Source organism: Sceloporus occidentalis, unplaced genomic scaffold (genome assembly GCF_023333645.1).
Source record: "Sceloporus occidentalis isolate IW3139 unplaced genomic scaffold, rSceOcc1.0.p SCAF_1, whole genome shotgun sequence".
Taxonomy (NCBI): domain Eukaryota; kingdom Metazoa; phylum Chordata; class Lepidosauria; order Squamata; family Phrynosomatidae; genus Sceloporus; species Sceloporus occidentalis.
Window position 1 is genome coordinate 161,586,949 of NW_028316981.1, and position 19,393 is coordinate 161,606,341.

At 40.4% G+C, this 19,393-nt stretch overlaps 1 protein-coding gene across 1 annotated transcript in view; it reads left to right on the forward strand.

Annotated features, from left to right (window-relative positions):
- The window catches only part of LOC149322564 (FIGNL1-interacting regulator of recombination and mitosis-like), a 55,159-nt gene that overhangs the window by 9,610 nt on the left and 26,156 nt on the right, over positions 1–19,393 (forward strand). The window contains exons 6-13 of the mRNA XM_089479809.1: positions 1,749–1,911; positions 4,811–4,895; positions 7,032–7,170; positions 8,872–8,952; positions 13,370–13,434; positions 15,701–15,849; positions 17,688–17,817; positions 18,711–18,897. Coding sequence (XP_089335935.1) covers positions 1,749–1,911; positions 4,811–4,895; positions 7,032–7,170; positions 8,872–8,952; positions 13,370–13,434; positions 15,701–15,849; positions 17,688–17,817; positions 18,711–18,897 — 999 coding nt within the window. The remainder of the gene's footprint in view (positions 1–1,748; positions 1,912–4,810; positions 4,896–7,031; positions 7,171–8,871; positions 8,953–13,369; positions 13,435–15,700; positions 15,850–17,687; positions 17,818–18,710; positions 18,898–19,393) is intronic.

The window sequence follows — 19,393 nt, forward strand, 5'->3', positions numbered from 1 at the left end:
ATATATTTGGTCAGGTCTTGGTTCTGAGAACTTATGGATTTTCATTCAGTACCACATGACCAAATTGTTAAATTGACCAAAAGTTCAATGTGGTCTGAATTTTCTGTTCTTTCTAGGAGACTTGGGACTATCAGATTCCTCACTTTGTATTTATGTGACATCTATTTCTGCTTATGTTCAACCTTTGTCTCACACCTCTTGGTTTACTCACCCTTTAATTCAAAGTTTTCTCAGGAGATTTTGGCATTTTCATCAAACAGTCTCACCAGTGATACCATCTTGAAGATTATCTGTTGTTTTGTTTCCACTCATCCCCCCCCCTCATTTAGACAGCTCACAATCTGTGACAACTGTCTCTTATATTTTAAAGTTGCCTTTCTAGTGGCAATCACATCTGGGAAAAGAGTGAGTGAACTTGTGGCCCTTTGATCATATTCTCTTTTCCTTCAGTTCCATCATGACTGACTGACCTTATGTCCAGGTATTTCCTTTTTGCCAAAGGTTGTTTTTTGCTTTCAAATATCAAGCTATTGAACCTTTTTCTACAACCTGTCTTCAGAAAAGGACAAGGCCCTAGCCTTTTCTGTTCAGTGTTCTTCATCTTTTGCCACACCCCTCAATTATTTGTCACTGATGGGTATTACAGGAAAGGCTCCACAGTTTCAGCTCATAAACTATGTTAAGTGGATACCTTACACCATTAAATTGACTTACCAACTAGCTGAATTTGAACTTCCCTCTGTTGGTCAGAATTCACTCCAGAAGAGTGTTTGCAGCTTCCTCTGCCTTTCTGGCAGGAATATCTCTGCAAGGCATCTGTAGAACTTCTACCTAGTCATAGCCATTCACATGTCTCTCTCTACAGACTAGATTTGTGCTCTTGTGACGATGCATTCTTTGGCAGAGCAGTGTTATCTCAGCTATGTCATAACCTTTCCCCTCCATTTTAATTAGTAGCTTGCCAATCATCCATATTTATGAGTCACAAACCACAAAGAAGAAGAGGTTGTTTACTTGAAATTGGTTCTTTAAGTGATTATCTGTAAACTCATAACACTTCCATCCTCCTCTCTCATTGTCCTGCATTGCTTGATTCTAATTCTTGTATGCATGGTGGACTGGAACTAAGGAGATTGAGTGGGAAGGACTAGTATTAGATACAACAGGGAGGTGGTGGGATTCCCGCCAAAAGCATTAACTAGCTCTAGAAGTTTCCAAATCTGCATGGGTGCAGAATTACTTGTAAGTGTAAATTTACAGATGACCATTTAACGAAGAGGACACATTGCTTACCTTTATCAAAACGGAGGTGCTTATTCAACACTGCATAGCATTCCCTTCATTTGCTTCTGAGAAGTGTAAATTAATTATGAAATTTCAAAAGAATGTAAATCTCATGATGAAAAATATTACTGGAGAGTATAATCTTACTATAAAATTTGTACAGATAATTCTCATTATTGGTTTGTTTTTGCAAAAATCAGTATTAGGAAACCTTGAGTGCAGTTTTAGTTTAATAAATACCCCACTACTATACATTGATATTTTTCTGGGATAAATTGCCCTGGTTTATTTCGCAAAAGCTGGCTTTTATACTTAGCAGCTATAGGTAATTGAGAAAAAACCTGGGTTATAAATTAATGGAAACAGAGACTTGCTGGTTCTTTGAACTTGATTTCCTTCAGAGCACTCAGCTTTGTGTAACATGTTTCTTTTTGTTTCATCTTTGATATTCTATTTTGCTGCAGAACAGTGAGTCGTTGTACAGTGAGTGTTTCTGCTTGTTTTCCGATCTACTCCAGTCTCTGTTTAAAGAGGCCTATGCTTTGCAAAAGCAGATTATGGAACTGATTGAGAAGGTATCTGTGAACTCCTGTGCTACTGGAGAGAGTGTAGCAGTTATGGTATCAGGTGTGTAAAAGCCTCTTTACAAATGCATCATGCCATATCTTGGAAATTCACAACACTATCATGTTATCCAGATGCATCTTAACCAATAAAATATCTAAATATACGTTTAGGATGTTTCATAAGTGGTGAAAATTGAAACATAGGCGGGTTACACACCGCCATTTAGTACGTATTCTATACGTACTAGGGTTAGGAAGGGGCGGTGCTTCCGCACCCCCCTAACCCTAGTACGTATAGAATACGTACAAGGTGGCGGCGCCCTGTTCATACGGGCGCCGCCATCTTTACGTATTGGACGCATAGCATCCAGACATGTCACGGCGCCTATGACGTTGCGAATGCGCCAGCGGCGCCTCGTGACGTCACAGAGGCGCTGCAAGAAGGAGCTCCATTTTGGAGCTCCTTTTTTGCTCCGCGCAGGAGCCGCGCGGTGTGACTGCTACAGCTCCCGCATGGAGCAAGCGGCAGCGGCGGTCTGTAGCCCGCCTTACTGACTTAAGATTTCTGTATCTGCTTTTTTGGAATTTCTAGTGCAACGCACCCAGGTGCCTTAAGAAAGAGATCATTACAAGTATTTCCTTCCTCACAAGCAAGACACCAGTCTCTCATCATATCCCATGTACTAGTTCATCTCAGCCCACAGTCCTTTGCTATCCCTTGTAGGACCTACATATGGTCCGAAATGCACTGACTGTCTTCCCCTTTGAACCTTGTGCAAAATGTTACTAAATTATTTTTCTTTGAAGGTTTTATTCCTAATTGCTCTAACTTCTGCCTGCAAGGTTTCAGAGCTGGGTGTTCTGTCAGCAAGAAAGGAGCTCTCTATCATTAGACCAGACTTCATCATGCTATGGCTTTTATTCCAAGGGCACAGGAGCTTATTCTTCCATCCTTTTGTCTTCACCCCATCTATTGGAAAAGATCTGTAACACATTGAATACCTGCAGTTATCTACATCTACATAAAAAGGAGAAAAGAGTTTCATTTGTCTGACTTTCTTTTTGTTTCTTTGATCTTTGTGGGAAAAGGGTGTTTGTTTCCTTGCTCAGCAGATGGATTAGGCCTTGCATCTTAGACACAAAACAGATGGCCCAAAAAGAGCAGCTTCAGGCTGCTTTGGGGGTAAGGTGTGCAGATGATGCAACCCCTCCCCCGCAAGCAGTTGGAAGCTGCACTGAAGCTGCTGGCAAAAGGAGCTGTAAAAACCGCTCCTTCCAGCAACTCATTTGGGATTGTGGCTGCTGCGGGTCCTGGGCCAATAAGGGCCTGACTGTAGCTAGAGTGGCCAGAGGCTGCTCCTAGCAGCTGGTCTGATTCGCCCTTTGTCTGCTATGAAGGCCTGCTACCAGGATCCCTTTCCTGTAAAGGTAGTCTCCCAGTCCACTAGGCGTTTTGCCATGTCTGCAAATTAAACCACCAATACTTCTCTGGTGAACACCTGCAGGGCAGCCAAATGGAAATCAGCCTCTTGTCTTTGTGAGACACTACAGATGGATGAATGAGAAAGCTTTTCTTTTGCTGAAGCCTGATTCATCAGTTGGGTGCTCCAACATATATCGTATATACTTGACTATAAGCTGAGAAATGTATGCCCAAAAATTGACCCTAAAATCCTGGTATAGGGATCAGTACAGTGATAGTGCTTAGAAAGATCCTGAAAGAAGCACCACCCCCTGTACCTCAGTGGTGATTTCAGAAAGAGCTGCCAGCAGGGAGTGTGTGTGTATGTGTGTGTGTGAGAGAGAGAGAGAGTGTGTGTGTGTGAAAGAGATGGTTCTTTTCCAATCCAGTTAAAGGCTTCTCTCCCCACCAAACCCCACATTTAAATCCAACTCCTTTCCAATCCAGTGTTAAAGGCTTCACTCCCCACCAAACCTCATGTTTAAATCCACTTCCTTTCCAATCCAGAGTTAAAGGCTTCTCTCCCCACCAAACCCCACATTAAAATCCACTTCTTTCACTTTCCAATCCAGGGTTAAAGCCTTCTCCTCCAGTACCAAAGAAAGACACCCAGAAGCCAGCTTTAAGCAGCTCAGCTGTTTACACGGAAGCTAGCTGGTGGCATGGCAGAAAAGCCCGCTATTTGCAGGTGCAAAAAAAGAGAAGCTGTTTGTGGATTGGGACTGCGGCATGCAGTTGCTGTGGCCCCGATCCGGCTTTGTCAGAGTCAGTCTGTTTTGCCCTAAAGACAGCAGTTACTCCAACCTTATATTTCTAGCATTGTGGACACCCCCAAATAAGTGTCATGGAATTACCAGTGATTCATTTTGTATTCTCCATCAAGTTTAACTGTATAATTCTTAGCTTACAAAAGAAGAGACAAATAAGAAAATGGATGTATGGAACAAATAGTAAGAATATATGATAGAATCATATGTTGGAAGAGACCACAAGGGCCAGCTAGGCCAACCCCCTGCCATGCAGGAACTCTCAATCAAATCTGATAAACCAGTGAAATAATCTGTTGTTCCTATATAAAATATGCCCAGTCCAAAACAATAAATAGAAGGCATAAACATGTAGCTAAAGGAAGGTAGATGGCCATAGGTCTTCACAAGCTTTCAATAAAGCAATGTCTAGAATATTTGCCTCACCACCACCCATTTATTTGCTATTGGCATTGTGAGTCAGGTCCTGTATGATTTTATTTTCTTGTACTTGACCTCTTGACTTAGAACATGTAGTTAATTTTTGGAATTCCATTTTTCTTCCCCTCTTCTTTTTTTTAAAAACTCACCTGATTAGGTTGTGGAATTGTAGTTCCTCCTAATAAAAATGTGGCAAGCTTGTGGATTTTGCAGATAATGATGTTTAGTCCATTAAATACAGTAACTACTGTTCACTGTGTTCAGTAATGAATTTACTGTGCATTTAATTTTGGTAGTTCTTTCTTTTGCAGTGATTCACATTCTGCTAGAGATCTGCTCTACTGTTTCCAGTATAGATCGTGCTCTTCATGCAAATACATGGAAATTCATCATCAGGTAGCTTTTTCGAGTAATAATACTAACTGTCATGATACAGAGTTATATATGTATTATATAGCTATCTCTTTATAGAGAGATGGTCCAGTCTGCTGTTTAGTTCAGTTTCAGTTTTTTGAATTTGAAGCAGTGTTGCTGTGTTGACCAAAGACTAAACTGCCTAAAAGCCAAGTAGTTCAATTAAACTGGATTGTTGATTAGAGGAGTAATTTAAATCATATTGTTGGAAGGACCCTGAAGATCATCTAGTACAACTCCCTGCCATGCAGGACTATTCAGCTGAAGCATTTCTAAAAGATGTCCATTAAATCTCTGTTGAAAAACTTGCAAAGGAGAGTCCAGCACATTCTGAAGCAGTCTAGTACTGAAGAGTTCTCACTCTCACGAAGTTATTTCTGATGTTTTCATGGAATCTCTTTTCTTGTAATTTGAATCCATTGGTTCATATCTTAATCTCTGGAGCAAAAGAAAACAAATTCGCTCCATCATCTTCATGACATCTTTTCTGATATTTGAAGATGACTGTCATATTACCTCCCCATCTTCTGTTCTCCAGGCTAAACATACCCAGCTTCCTAAGTCATTCTTCATTGGGCATGGTTTCTAGCCCTATCACTTTTGGTTGCCTTCCTCTGGACATATTCCAGCTTGTCAATATTCTTCTTGAACTGGAGCCCAGGACCCAGCATAGTATTCCAGATGAGGTCTGACCAAAGCAGAATAATGTGATACTATAATGTTCCTTAATGTCCTGGTGATGCAGCCTAGAATTTCACTAGGGTTTTTGGCCACTGCATCATCCTATTGGTTAATGTTTAGCTTGTGACCTATTAAAGTCCCTAGATGTTTTGTTTATAAATACGTTGAACAACACTGGCCCTCTTCTAAGTGTAACCACAAGAGGTCACAACAGAAGGATTGGGATAAAAGGATGGAGAGGAGGAAGAACTGTGGTTCTTCAGATTGTTGTCTGCAAAGTCACACAACTCATCCCCCCCCCCTTTTAGTGGTGTTTAAATGGTTCCTCTCCTGGTGGCTGTACCTATTTTGAGTAGTGGACTGAGGGATTAGGTGTGAGCTATTCTTGAACGTGTGTGGTAGAAGGAGTAGTGTTCTCAGCAAAATACTATGCTGTGCTCCAGAAGGTTCTGATTTTTATCTGCCTTGACCTGAGTTCAGGTGAGAATCACTTGGGTGCTAAGATGCTAAAATATTTGGACTGCTTCAGCTCCTGCTTGCTTAACCAGATGTACGTGAACTGAGGCTAGGGTTTGCTATAAAAGTGAGTGTAGCTTCTTTATTCCTGTATCCTAACTTTTGCTGTCACTATCTTGGTATTGCTGTTTTGATTATCCTGATACTATTATATTGAGACCATGCTTTGAACATGGTGGGTTATTTAGCTTTCTTATTTTTTGTTTGTTCTTAGAATTCTGCAGAGTTCATTGATCTCAATAGTCTCACTGATTCTTTTGTTTATTGGATATCATCTTTCCTATTTCCCAATCCTTGTAATATCTTGCTCCATCAAGTACTTGCTACATCTTCTTATACTTTATGTGTGTGCACATGTGTGTGTGTGCGCACATACATATATACACATGTTCATGCATTATTGGGAAGAGCCACAATTCTGAATCTAGCACTTGAATGCCTGACTAAAATTACTAACAATTATTTGTGTTTTTTCCTGAAACATGTGGAGACACAGCATGTGAGGCTTTGTTTCCTGTTGCAAAGGAGCCCTAGAGATGTCCTGTAAGGCCTGGGATTTTTATAACTCAGACTAATTTGGACAAAATGCATGATGTTATTACCTTGCAGGTTTTTTGATGGCACTGGCTGGCAGAATTCATCCCTTAGGATACCTTCCTGGAGATGACAGGGAGTGAACTTCTTGCTTAGAAAGCATGGATTCTACCACTGAACTGCAATCCAGTCTAGGACCATTGTTAATCCTGTTTGTTTCAGTGTTAACCATAGATTATTGCTCCCTTCACAAAAGCAGCTTTGAGGTTTCATTGATTGTGGTTTTTCTGTTGGTAGTTACAATCTGAGTTTACTGTTAGAGGAAGTAATGAAGAAATTTATTAATTTTCTTATTATTTCAGAATTGTCAAATGTGTGTTCTTACAGGCAAAGTCTCAAACACAAGTCACTGATCAAGAACAGCTTGAAACATTCTGATATCTTAAACAGCCTTTGTGAGGATATCCTGTTTTCTTTCCAATCTTGTATGCAAGTGGCTGAACAGATGAAATGGTCTGGAGCTGAGGTGAATTATTATCTTGAGTAGAAGTTGACTTCCAAAAGTACCACTATTAAATTTTCAAGGGGAGCATGCATGAAAATACTAGCATACTTACATATTAGAGCTCAAACATAAATCATGTGCTTCAGGTTTTTAGGCAGCTCATAAGTGATCCCAGTTATTTTTGTGTTTTTTTGGAAACAGAAAGTGGCCATTTGTGGTTCACCCGAATATACATGGCTAGGGATAACTTGTTACCTTTGAATCTCTCAGTGATTCAATCAGACATTAAGCGTGAGAAATGCAGACCTCAATAGCCAGATTTTTGGACTGTTAACGTTTCTTCTTCTAATTTGTGGATGGCTTTGCCTGGTGAAGAGTTCTGGAGAATCTGAAAGCTTACACGCTTTTATGCCATTTTAATTGGTTCTAATACAGGCATACTTCAGTTTAGAAAACCTGTGGTAGAGATTATTTTGATAAAGCAATAGCAAGTACATTTCTATACCACTTAAGCACTCCCTAAGCAGTTTACAATGTGTATTGCCCCCAATAATGTGTAAGCTAATTGCCAGGTTGAGTCAACTCTGGAGCCCTTGCCTGGTATCTAACTCACAACCTTGCGACTGTGAGTGAGTGTTTGCAGTACTGGCATTTAACCACTATGCCACCAGGCTCCTTAAGAAGAATCTGAGCAAGGAGGAAATCACTCTCCCACTCCCTCATCCATCCCCAACAAAGTAGCCAGTGGGGTACAGCGTGAAGTCTTCTGTGCTTGAGTAGATGTAGCATCCCTAGTTGCATCCCTCCTCAGATTTCCTGCTTGGACTCTATCCAGCCTTCTTCAAAAGCCAGTGCTGGATTTATTACTCAGCTGACTAGGTTGCCTCTTCCTACCGTAAAAGGCATGCTCTACCTCTCCCACCCCCCTCCCTCCTACCACTTGTCTGCTGTTGTTGCAGCATAGTCACAACAGAGAGCTGCAGTTGCTTTTCAGATAGCCAAGGCATAGAACACTTAGCCATGTGCTGCAAGTGACCAATGGGGTTTAGTTTCTTGGGAGCACACAGAAGTATGCTACTTCCCAATGTACAAGCACACATGCTGCTGTGTGAAAGAGAAACGTTTCCCAGTGGTGCCATCCTACAGGATCCCACCTTCCATGTATTCAAGCCTTGTGCACCTGTCTGGCTTTTAACATTTTAATGTGATGATTTTGTTTTTAGGCATCAAAACAGATTCTTGTTGTTTGATGCCGTACTTTAGCCAGAGCTTCATAAAAAGTTGGTCAGAGCCACAGAAGAGGTTATTCCTAGGTTGAATGCAGAACAGTAAAAATACTCTGGCAGAGAGATCACCCATTTTTCATGCAAACTATAGCACACCTGAAAATGTGGTGATTGGTAATGGAATAGTAAAATAATAAAGCCAGAATTCCTAACTGCAAATATCAATGTATTAAATGTATGCAATTAAAATTAGTATATTAACAGCTATAACAGCCTTTATGTGTAAATAAGGTTTTTCCCTATTCCATATGTTTATCACTGTTAACTTTCATTGTACACACAGATTAAGTGACAAAAAAAGGCAGAAATACTACCTCAGATGAGATCTGATTGGCCTTTCTGAGGGTCTGTGATGGAGAGGTAGCTTTAAAAATTACTATACAAATTTTCTAAGAAAATGCTTAAAACGTGGTTGTTTTTTTTTACTTTTGTATAGGAGAGCACTGATTACAGGTTGTTCCAGAGGATGAACAAACTATGTAGATTCTTTGCCAATTCCCTGGTGCACTATACCAAGGTAAGAGTTAGCAATTGGCTTCCACCAGAAGGAAAAAAAATAGTTTTCTGACTGTTTTTCGGGCTATGTGGCCGTGTTCTAGAAGAGTTTATTCCTGACGTTTCGCCAGCATCTGTGGCTGGCATCTTCAGAGAATGCTGGCCTAGAAGAGAGCTGGATATATATATATACTGTGTGACCCTGGGTCTGGAGGAATTCCATCCAGCTCTCTTCTAGGCCAGCATTCTCTGAAGATGCCAGCCACAGATGCTGGCAAAACATCAGGAATAACCTCTTCTAGAACATGGCCACATAGCCTGAAAAACCCATAGAAAACTATGGATGCCAGCCATGAAAGCCTTCAACTTCACATAGGAGAAAAATACTTTGACTTATGTATTTGTCATCACTGTATTATAAAATATTCTGCGTAACTTGGAAAATACAAAACTAATAATTGATAGTATTGTTTCACTACCACATTAAGCTGACAGGGCTTAATATGTAGGGAATCCTGAACTATACTCACTATAAGATAATCTTTTATTCAGTATTTCTGCCTACTCTTTTTCTTTCTTTATATAAAAGGGCAAACTGAGTGAGAGCTATTGTATAAGCAGTGTCTAACTTTATACTCCTACCATTTTCCTGATTTAAATTGCCTTGAAGCTGTTATTGATGGTAGTTACAGAAGTGAAAAGTCCAGTTTGTGCTTGTGCAGTTATACATTGTGTTGTGTAACTGTATCTTCAGGGGGACAATAACCTCATCCAGCTCCAGCCAAATCCCTGTTTTCAATCTACCTTTCAAATTACCACAGGCACCTCCATCTTGTCTGAATGAAGCTTCAGTGTTGTTTGCTCTCATCCAGTCCATTACTCCTACTAGATGCCAATTTAGAACAAAAATAGCTTCCTTGGAGTTTGATGGAAAGGAGAAATAGAGTTAGGTGACAGTATACTGGTGGCACCAGACCCCAAGATTCTGGACAACCTGCCCCAGTGGATTCAGTTAAACATTGGCACCCTGAGAAATTCCAGAGGACAGTAACCAAGAGGTTGGACATGAATTCTCCATCACCAACTTTTGGGCTTGACCGTCCAGGAAGGACTGCAGCCCCTGTAAAACTGCCTCCCTTACCAGCAGGTCAGCCCAGGACGATCCAGTTGCTGATGGTATTAAATGCTGTCAAGAGTGTAGGGTTGTCCACCTGTCCTGCCACTGCCACCAGATGTGGGGACCTCTAGATGTCTTTGTGTTTCCTGTGTGAGACTTTAGTCTTATAATCTCACTGCTGGACACCCCACTATTTAATCACTGCTGCTACCACAGACACATCAACCACTTCCACAGCACTACTGTAGCATTATCAGAACCACATGTGTATAATATAACAATAATTTATTAAACATAAATTCATCATACATTTAAAGGTTTCTTGGTGTACAGAACCTTATGGTTATTACTTAATACATCTAAAGCTTAATTTATTTTAACACACCTCATTTATTCTCTCATTATCTACTCATAATCCTAGCTGAACCTATCTACCGGTAACTGTCTAATTCCAAACTCTGACATTCTCTTACTCTAACACACTCATATCTCTTTCTCTGACTGTCATACTGCCAGCTTTTTAAAAATCCCATTCAAACACTCTTCCAATCACCAGTCTGTCCCAACATTCCATGCTCTCCCTCCTACCAACAGATCACTTACCTTATTCAATGTACTTTACATCACATGCATAACCAAACTGTACCTTAATTTCTCCGATAAATGCAACAACCTTTACAGAAGTCTAGTATTCTGCAAAGAGGTCCAGAAGAACCAAACAGGGACACGCTCCTCCTGCCCAGTTCCCACAAAAGATTGCCCACCCAACCCAAGCTGTTTCTTCCCCATAACAAGTCTTGAACCAGATTGAAACAGATCAAGATAATTTGTTCATCCTGGAACCACTGGATCTGGGAAGCTACCACCTGATCCAGTACCATGTCAAAATAGAATCTTGAATTCCGTCTGTGGTTGTCTAATAGTATGGAATCCAGGAAAGTTTTTTTTAGTGGAGGTGTTACAACAGCTTCCTTGACACATATTGGGACCACTCCTTTTATCTATATAGGTTCCTTCTGATTTCATATGATAGAAATCGCCAAACCAAACCCTAATCAGTCAATGTCCAAATCATGTATGACACAGCCTGAAACCATAAGTATGTTAGCTTGCTTGCTTTCTTTCTTTCTTTCTTTCTTTCTTTCTTTCTTTCTTTCTTTTTCAAAAAAGGGAAAAAAGAGGATCCCAACAATTATCATCCAGTTAGTCTAACATCAATGGCAGGAAAGATTCTAGAGCAGACCATTAAACAGAAAGTCTGTGAACATTTTAAAGGGAATGCCTTAATCACAAAAAGTCAACATGAGTTTCCGAGAAACAAGTCATGGCAGACTGATGTGATCTCTCTCTTTTTTCTTTTATAAAATTACAGGCTTGGTTTTTGTTGTTAACTGCCTTCGAGTCGATCTCGACTCATGGCGACCCTATGGATGAAACATCTCCAAAACTGCCTGTCCTCTACTGCTCTGCTTAATTCCTACAACCCCATACCCGTGACCTCCTTAATAGAGTCCATCCATCTGGCACATGACCTTCATCTCTTCCTACTTGCCTCCACCTTTCCCAGCATTATTGTCTTTCCAGTGAGCCCTTCTTTTTCATGATGTGTTGGAAGTATGACAGCCTCAATTTGGTCATCTTGGCTTCCAGGGAGGTCTCAGGCTTGATCTGCTGCCCTAGGACCCATTTGTTTGTCCTTTTGGCTGTCCATGAGATCCTCAGCACTCTTCTCCAGCAACACATTTAAAATGAATTGATTTTCTTCCTTTCATCTTATTAACTGCCCAGCTCTCACATCCATACATGGTAATAGAGAATACGATGGCTTGTATGATTCTAATTTTTGTACTGAGTTGTATATCTTTGCATTTTAGAATCTTTTCTTTCATAGCCACCCTCCCCATTCTTAATCTTCATCTGATTTCCTGACTGCAGTCCCCATTTCAATCAATGTTTGATCCTAGTTATATGGATTCTTTTACTATGTTTATTTCTTCATTGTCTAGGTTGAACTTGTGAATGTCCTCGGTGGTCATTATTTTGGTTCTGTTTATGTTCAACATTAAGCCTGCCTTTACACTTTCTTCTTTGACCTTCCTTAGTAGGTCATGGGGATGCTTTGATTTGGATTTCCTGCATGGCAGGGGGTTGGACTGGATGGCCCTTGCGGTCTCTTCCAACTCTATGATTCTATGATTCTAGGTGTTCCAAGTCTTTTCTGCTAATACTATGGTGTCATCTGCATATGGTAGCTGAAGGGAATGCTGTGGATATAGTATATTTTGATTTTGTGGGCTAAACAATGCAACTGTTAAATGGATTTGTAATTGGTTGACCAGCTGAACCCAAAGGGTACTCAGCAATGGCTCCTCTTCATCCTGGAGATAAGTGACCAGTGGGGTGCCACAGGGTTCTGTCCTGGGCCCAATGCTGTTCAACATCTTTATTAGTGACTTGGATGAAAGAATAGGGGACATGCTTATCAGATTTACAGATCGTGCCAAATTAGGAGGAGTAGCTAATACCCAAGAGGAAAGGATCAAAATTCAAAATGACCTTAATAGTTTAGAAAGCTGGGCCTAAGCTAACAAAATGAATTTTAACATGGAGAAATGTAAGGTACTGCACTTAGGGCAGAAAAATGAAATGCATAGATTGGGGACACCTGGCTTAACAAGACTATATGTGAAAAGGACCTAGAAGTCCTCGTAGACTACAAGATGAACATGAGTCAACAGTGTGATGCGGCAGCTAAAAAGGCCAATGCGATTTTAGGCTGCATCAATAGAAATGTAGTGTCTAGATCAAGGGAAGTAATAATACCACTCTATTTTGCTTTGGTCAGTCCTCACTGCCACCCAGTCAGTTCTGGGCACTACAATTTTAAAAGGATGATGAGAAGCTGGAGCATGTCCAGGGGAGGGTGACCAAAATGGTGAAGAGTCTGGAAACCATGCCCTGTGGGGAGTGAATTAGGGAGCTGTGGATGTTTAACTTGGAGAAGAGATGGTTAAGAAGTGGTATGATACCCCTGTCTAAATATTTGAAGGGATGTCATATTGATTGTTTTCTGCTGCTTCAGAGAATAGGACCCGGAACAATGGATTCAAGCTACAGGAAAAGAGATTCCACCTAAACAATAGGAGGAACTTCCTGACAGTAAGAGTTGTTCAATGATGTTTGGTACACTTGGACTTTGTAGCTTTGTAGCTTGTAAGGACTCTGGGGAGGGCTTCAGTTTACACAAGAGAATGAGAGGAATTAAAACAGTAGATTTGAAATTAATTTGAAATTAAAATATTTGGTATGTTTGGCTTTATAGGAGTTTACTCATTTCCTGACAGATTCCTGTTCTCAGCTTCATCAGACATACCTTCACATATATAGGTGAGTAAAACACAAGTGGTAATAAATTTGATTTTGCTGCAGGATTATCACCCTATCTATGTTTTCTTTATTTTGGAATAGTTTGAAAGCTACCTTACAGGCAGTATGGATGAGAAGGGTGTCTTGATCAGAAACAGATGTTTCCATGTCTGTATCTGGAACTTCCCCCTTATTTTCAGTATCACAGAAACTGTCATGTTAAGATAATTCGTATACGGTATGGTCTATCTGTATGCATGTGTGCATGGATGCATGCTTTGGATCATAACTGCACAAGGGATATCCTCTAGCAGTCTCAGGGTGGGGTTGTGTTTGTTACCAACGAATGTCCAGTTCAAATTTTGAAGTGTCTCTCTGGCATGCCAGAGCTTTATTCACAAACTATCCACTGAGCTGCAGAAACCATTATGTTGCTTTTCTGTTGTTATCGGATGTGCTTATTAGTTGACAGGGGTACATACAACATAGAATCATAGTTAATTTCGGTAAACTTAGGAAAGGGCAGGGTATAGAGAAATAAAAATAATAAGAAGAAATTCTTACTTGTATTCATCACACACATGTACATCGGACAAATTTTCAGCTAGTTCTGCAATCCCTGGCATGTATGCTACCAGGAATTTTCTTTGCTGATCTATACTTTGTCAGATTCCAGATATTCAGAAGGCAATTTCAAATTTTAGATGGCAAACATAAGGCAGGGAATGTCTTGTTTGTTTTTAACTGATATTTTAGCTGTTTTGAGAATCTTTCCTAAGGTAGAGTAGGGCATAAATGGTGTAATTTTTTTAAAGGGAACAGAACGTAAACTATTGAAAGGCCCTCCATTTGAAATTAGTAAGTTGGCCAACATTGTCTCCAACCAAATATATGTGGAATACACACATTTTGTGCTTCCCATGCCATTGATGTGCAAAGAAAGAAATAGGATAAAGACTGCTGCTGTCGATAGTTGTGCAATACACTCTAAATAATAGAAATAAAAAGTGTTATAAAATTAACATTGTGTGTTAAATTGTATATTTGTATTTCATATATAGTTGATAGTACTGAGAAATGATGGCTGTTTCTTGATACAAATAAGATCTGTTAATTTAGTGGACCTTGCTTTCCACAATTCTGTAGTGTGAATTAGACCTACTGTAGATAAGGAGATGTGCTGAAGCAAAATAATTTGATTTGTTCTTGGAAGGTACTGTCAATGTTCTCATTTGCTGTGTATTTCCTCTTTAAACCGTAAGAGGGCAACCCTGAAGCATTTCAGTTTATCTACTTGGAGAAGAAAGATTGAATTGTGAATTCTCTCCTCTCAGTGAGAAAGGGATATACCATAAGCTTTAAAAGAAGCAGTTGAGAGACCTTTGCTGAAGACGTGCTGATTGGACCAAGCCCACGTGGATAAATTCCAAGCAATCTCTGGCCCAGTCCAGATGGATGGGAAAGGGCGCCCTCATCACGTGAGAGGGGCGGCGCTTCTAAATGCCCCTCGCACATGACGAGGGCGTCAAAATGATGGGGGGGGTGCCACCATTATGACATGCCAGACACATAGTGTCCGCATGTCGCAGTGCCATTATGATGTTGTGAGTGCACCATTGGCGCACTGCGATGTCATAATGGCATCGCAAGAAGAACCTGCTTTTGTGGGTTCTTTTTGGTCTGTGGAGAAGTCCCGCAGCCTGGAGGCTGCGGCTTCCCCACAGAACAAAACTAGGCGCCAGGAGACCATCCTTTTTGGACAGTCTGTTCCGCGCCTCTAATTCTTAGACAAAGTTCTTTAGTGAGTGGTGGCTAGATAATACAGGACCTGAACAGACAGGCCAAAATAAAGCTGCTTTGGGTCACTTTTGAAGTATGCTGTTTAAATGACACACGCACATCTTAAGAAGCCAGAAGCTGTGCCAAAGCTATGCTGCAGTCCTTAAGACTGGAGCATGACTTTGGCGTGGCTTCCGACCTCTTAGGACGCATGCATCATTTAAACAGCACACCTCCAAAGTGACTCGAAACAGCTTTATTTTGGCCTGTCTGTTCAGGCCCACAGTTGCATGGATAATTGTGCCTAAGCTGTCACTTTTCAGGAAAGGTTGCAATTGGAATGTTAGCCTAGAGCTAAGAAGTGGTTCTTGGCATTAATCCTGCTTTAGGCTCAAGTGAGAATGCTGGATATAACAGCATAGTGCTTTTGGCTTGAATCTTATGAATTCATCCTTAGTGTTGTTTGCATGCAAATAGTTAAGAGATACTACATATTCTTTCCTGACAGCAAATTTCCTCCAAGTCTCCATGCTCCAGTGATTTCCAAGGCTCATCAGGATGAAATAGCAAGGGGATTCCTAGTGACACTGGACTCACTTCTCAGTCTGCTGATTTCCTTTAGACCTTTCATTGAAGTGGTGTTAAGTAAAACTCCAGGTATGCTTGGATGCTCTGATTGTCTGCACTACATTCCCTTGCATGAGAGAACTAAGTATATTGCCAGCCTCCCACAGTTTTGCCTGCCCTTGGTAGTCTTTTTTAGAGGGTGGGGGTATTTTTGTTAATTATTTTTGTACATAGTATAGTTATACTAGAATGGATGTTGGTATAATTGAACTGAAAAACATAAGCATTATCTAAGCTTATGAAATGTTTTTTGTGGTTTTGGACATTTTTCCTTACTAATTGTTGAGGATGGTCACTTTTGTCTTCATTGTATATATATTTTTTAGAAGGTCAAATATTATATACATTTACATATTTATTACGTAACATTTAAAATGGGCAAACATGAATTATGATCAGTAAAACAACTTTTAGTTCAATGTTCTATTGTAAACGTGATGCAAGAATGAAAAATCTTTAAAGAAGCCAGTTTTGTGGTCCCATAAAGCCTAAGAACTTTATCTCCCCAAGCTCCCCAGTGAGTCACACTGGACTTTCCTCTTACCCCACTTATAGAAGGGCAACCTCTCCAATCCAATTCAGAACTGGTGGACTGGATTTTGCTGCTCATAGCCCCCAAAGTGGATTCTAAAGGGAGAAGGCACAGTGGCAAACTCTGTTGTGCCACGTCATATTGAAAGTCTCCATCTGTACTGCCCAGAAAAAGAGTTCCCAAGTGTCTTACCAGGGACACTGCTAGTTTCTTCCTCCCACCCCAACCTGCATCAGTTGTGACTCAACAAAATCTGAGATGAAATGGATGATGTTCAGACCATAGCCTGCTTAATGCACATGCCATCTCATGAAAAATGGAGAGGGAATGACGAAAAGGTAAGTAATGGTCATTTTGGTGCATGTCTTATGCTGACAAATGGACAAGGAAGTGTGTCTCGGGTAGTTAGCTGGACCTCTCAGTGGCTTTCAGCCATAGTATCCTTCTGGATCATTTTCGTCAGATAGAACTTGGAAACACTGTTTTGCAGTAGCTGCAGTCCTTCTTGGTGGGGCAGACTGAGAAGGTGGTTCTGAGGGACTCCCATTTGACTCCTTGGCTGTTGGCCTGAGTTTTGTCTCCATGTTTATGTATCAAGTATGAAGTTTTGTCTCCCTACATTTTAACATATACTTGCAAGAGTTTGGGGGTCAGATGTCACTAATATGCTTATGACACCCAGTTCTCTTACTCCTTTTCACCTAACTCCTGAGAAGCTGTTTCTGTGCTAAACCAGTTCCTGGAATATGTAATGAAGTGGATGAAGAGAAATAGAGGCTTAATCCAGAAAAGACTGATTGTTCAGTCTTTTCCAGCTAAATTTAGATTGGGGGTAATGATCAAAATGTTTGCAGAATACTGGTTAATCTCGTGTGATTTTTTAAAAGTGTTTTAAAACACTATGTTTCTGTGAATGAAGAATTGCACTCATGCTGATGCAGATATCCTCATTTAAAAAAGCAGACCTCAGATTTCTGCTTACAGTTGTGTTAATGAAATCCAAGATACATGTATTATGGTACTATAGGATCTGAATTCTAGGATAGCAATAGTAATTACATCCTATATCGCTTTATAGTGCTAAGCATTCTCTAAGTGGTTTACAGTGTGTTAGCCATTTGCCCCCAACCAGCTAGGTACTCATTTCTCCAGTGTGCAAAAGGATGGAAAGCTGAAGTCAACCTGGAGCCCTGCAGGATCAGAATGTTTTGGCTTCAGTACTGGCATTTAACCACTGCACTACCAGGGCTCAGGATTTCTGAGCTATTTACATGGTGATGAGTTCCTAGATTCATTCAGTCTGTCAGAACATGTGAGCTCCATTAATTAATTTCAGAACTCTCTCCTGAGCTGCACTTTCCACAATGCCGATTTCTGCTTTCTGTAATGGACACATTGCCATCTCAGCCTCAGGATGTGAAAGCCATTTGGAACACAGAAAGTCATTTCCCAGAAGAGATTCCCAGGTAATTCCATGCTGTTGCAAGCTTTATTTGATTTGACATACTTCGCATCAACTAGCTGAATATCTGTGTTACTCTGAATGTATTTACTAAAAGGGGTACTTCGATCTGTTTAGCATTGTTTTCCTTTGGGGAGAAGACTGAGGCAAAGACGATGTGAGGGGTTTAGCCTTCTTTCTGTCCCTTGTTACCATTTTTCCATCTGGGCCTACAGAATAGTTCAGGAAAATGTACGAGGTATTCCTCCTTATTGTTCTTGTTGTGTGCTTCAAGTCATTTCCGAGTTATGGCAACCCTAAGGCACAGGATTTTCTTGGCACAGTTTGTTCAGAGGAGGTTTGCCATGGCCTTCCTCTGAGGCTGAGAGCATGTGACTAGCCTATGTTCACCCAGTGGGTTTCATGGCTGAGCTGGGAACTGAACCCTGGTCTCCAGAGCCGCAGTCCAGCACTCAAACCATCACATCATGCTGGCCTAGTTACCATTCTGTCCAGCCCTCAAACTACAACACCCACTGGCTCTCATACTCTTCCTTATAGTAAGCTATTTGACAGAAGGGCAGCATCAACAACATTGTACAACATGTTTATACAAAAATGGACAGTGTATATTAATTTTTTTAATGGTCAGTGTCAAGATAGGATCTAGCCTTTTCTTTTTTCTTGCTAAAATGTATGTTCTTTTCAGTATAATTATTTTATTTTGCATAAGTGCTTTTAAAGGTTCTGTTACTACTTGATTTTTCTTCTTTATTCACAAATAATTATTTTATTTTGTATTATTGTAATTGATGGTCACCTGTGTTGAAATGCATGATGGGTAGCTCCAGTGGTCATTTGGTAATAAGGTCGCCTGTTAGTAAGGAAGTAACACTGCTGTTCTCCATTTCTTTGCAGAAAGCCCTTGCTTGCAGCCCTCTTCTGTAGTCTTCAGCAGTGCTCTGGTGAGCTTTCCCTTCCTGTCTTTTTTCGAGGAACAATCGGAACAGGGCAAGATGAAGATCATATCACCTTTTACCACTATGTCTGTATCCACCTCTGTACCTTTATCACAACACTCTCTGTATCACATTTTCATCTACTGGTAAGGAAGAGTCTTGTAAGCCAAGACTGACCTGCTGATTTCAAACAGTTGGAGGATCCTGGTGTTTTAAACCAAGATTTCAGTTTATCAGATGTAGCTGGGTCAATATATTAGGAGGCACTAAACTTACTTAAAAATGTAAAAACACACTGGTATGAATTATATAGTTTTAATTGTTACTGTTATGCCCATATCTTTATAATGGGCTCTGTTTTGTCTGATGATTGTTTCTGAAAATATCCTAATTTCAAGGACAATGGTACTAGTCTTTAAAATCTGCAGAATTCAGAGCCATTTAAGTTGATCCTACTTTCATTCCAGGCACCATTTGTGATGGTATGGGCTTTTGAGAGGAGAGTGTTGTTGCATTCATTAGGTAAAGTATAGTTATGAATGCACTGTGTAATAGATGTTATAAAGTAAGGATCTATTGGGAGGGAGAGAAAGAATGGAATGTTGGGAGTGAGTGGTGATTAAGATTAGTTAGAGTTAAGGT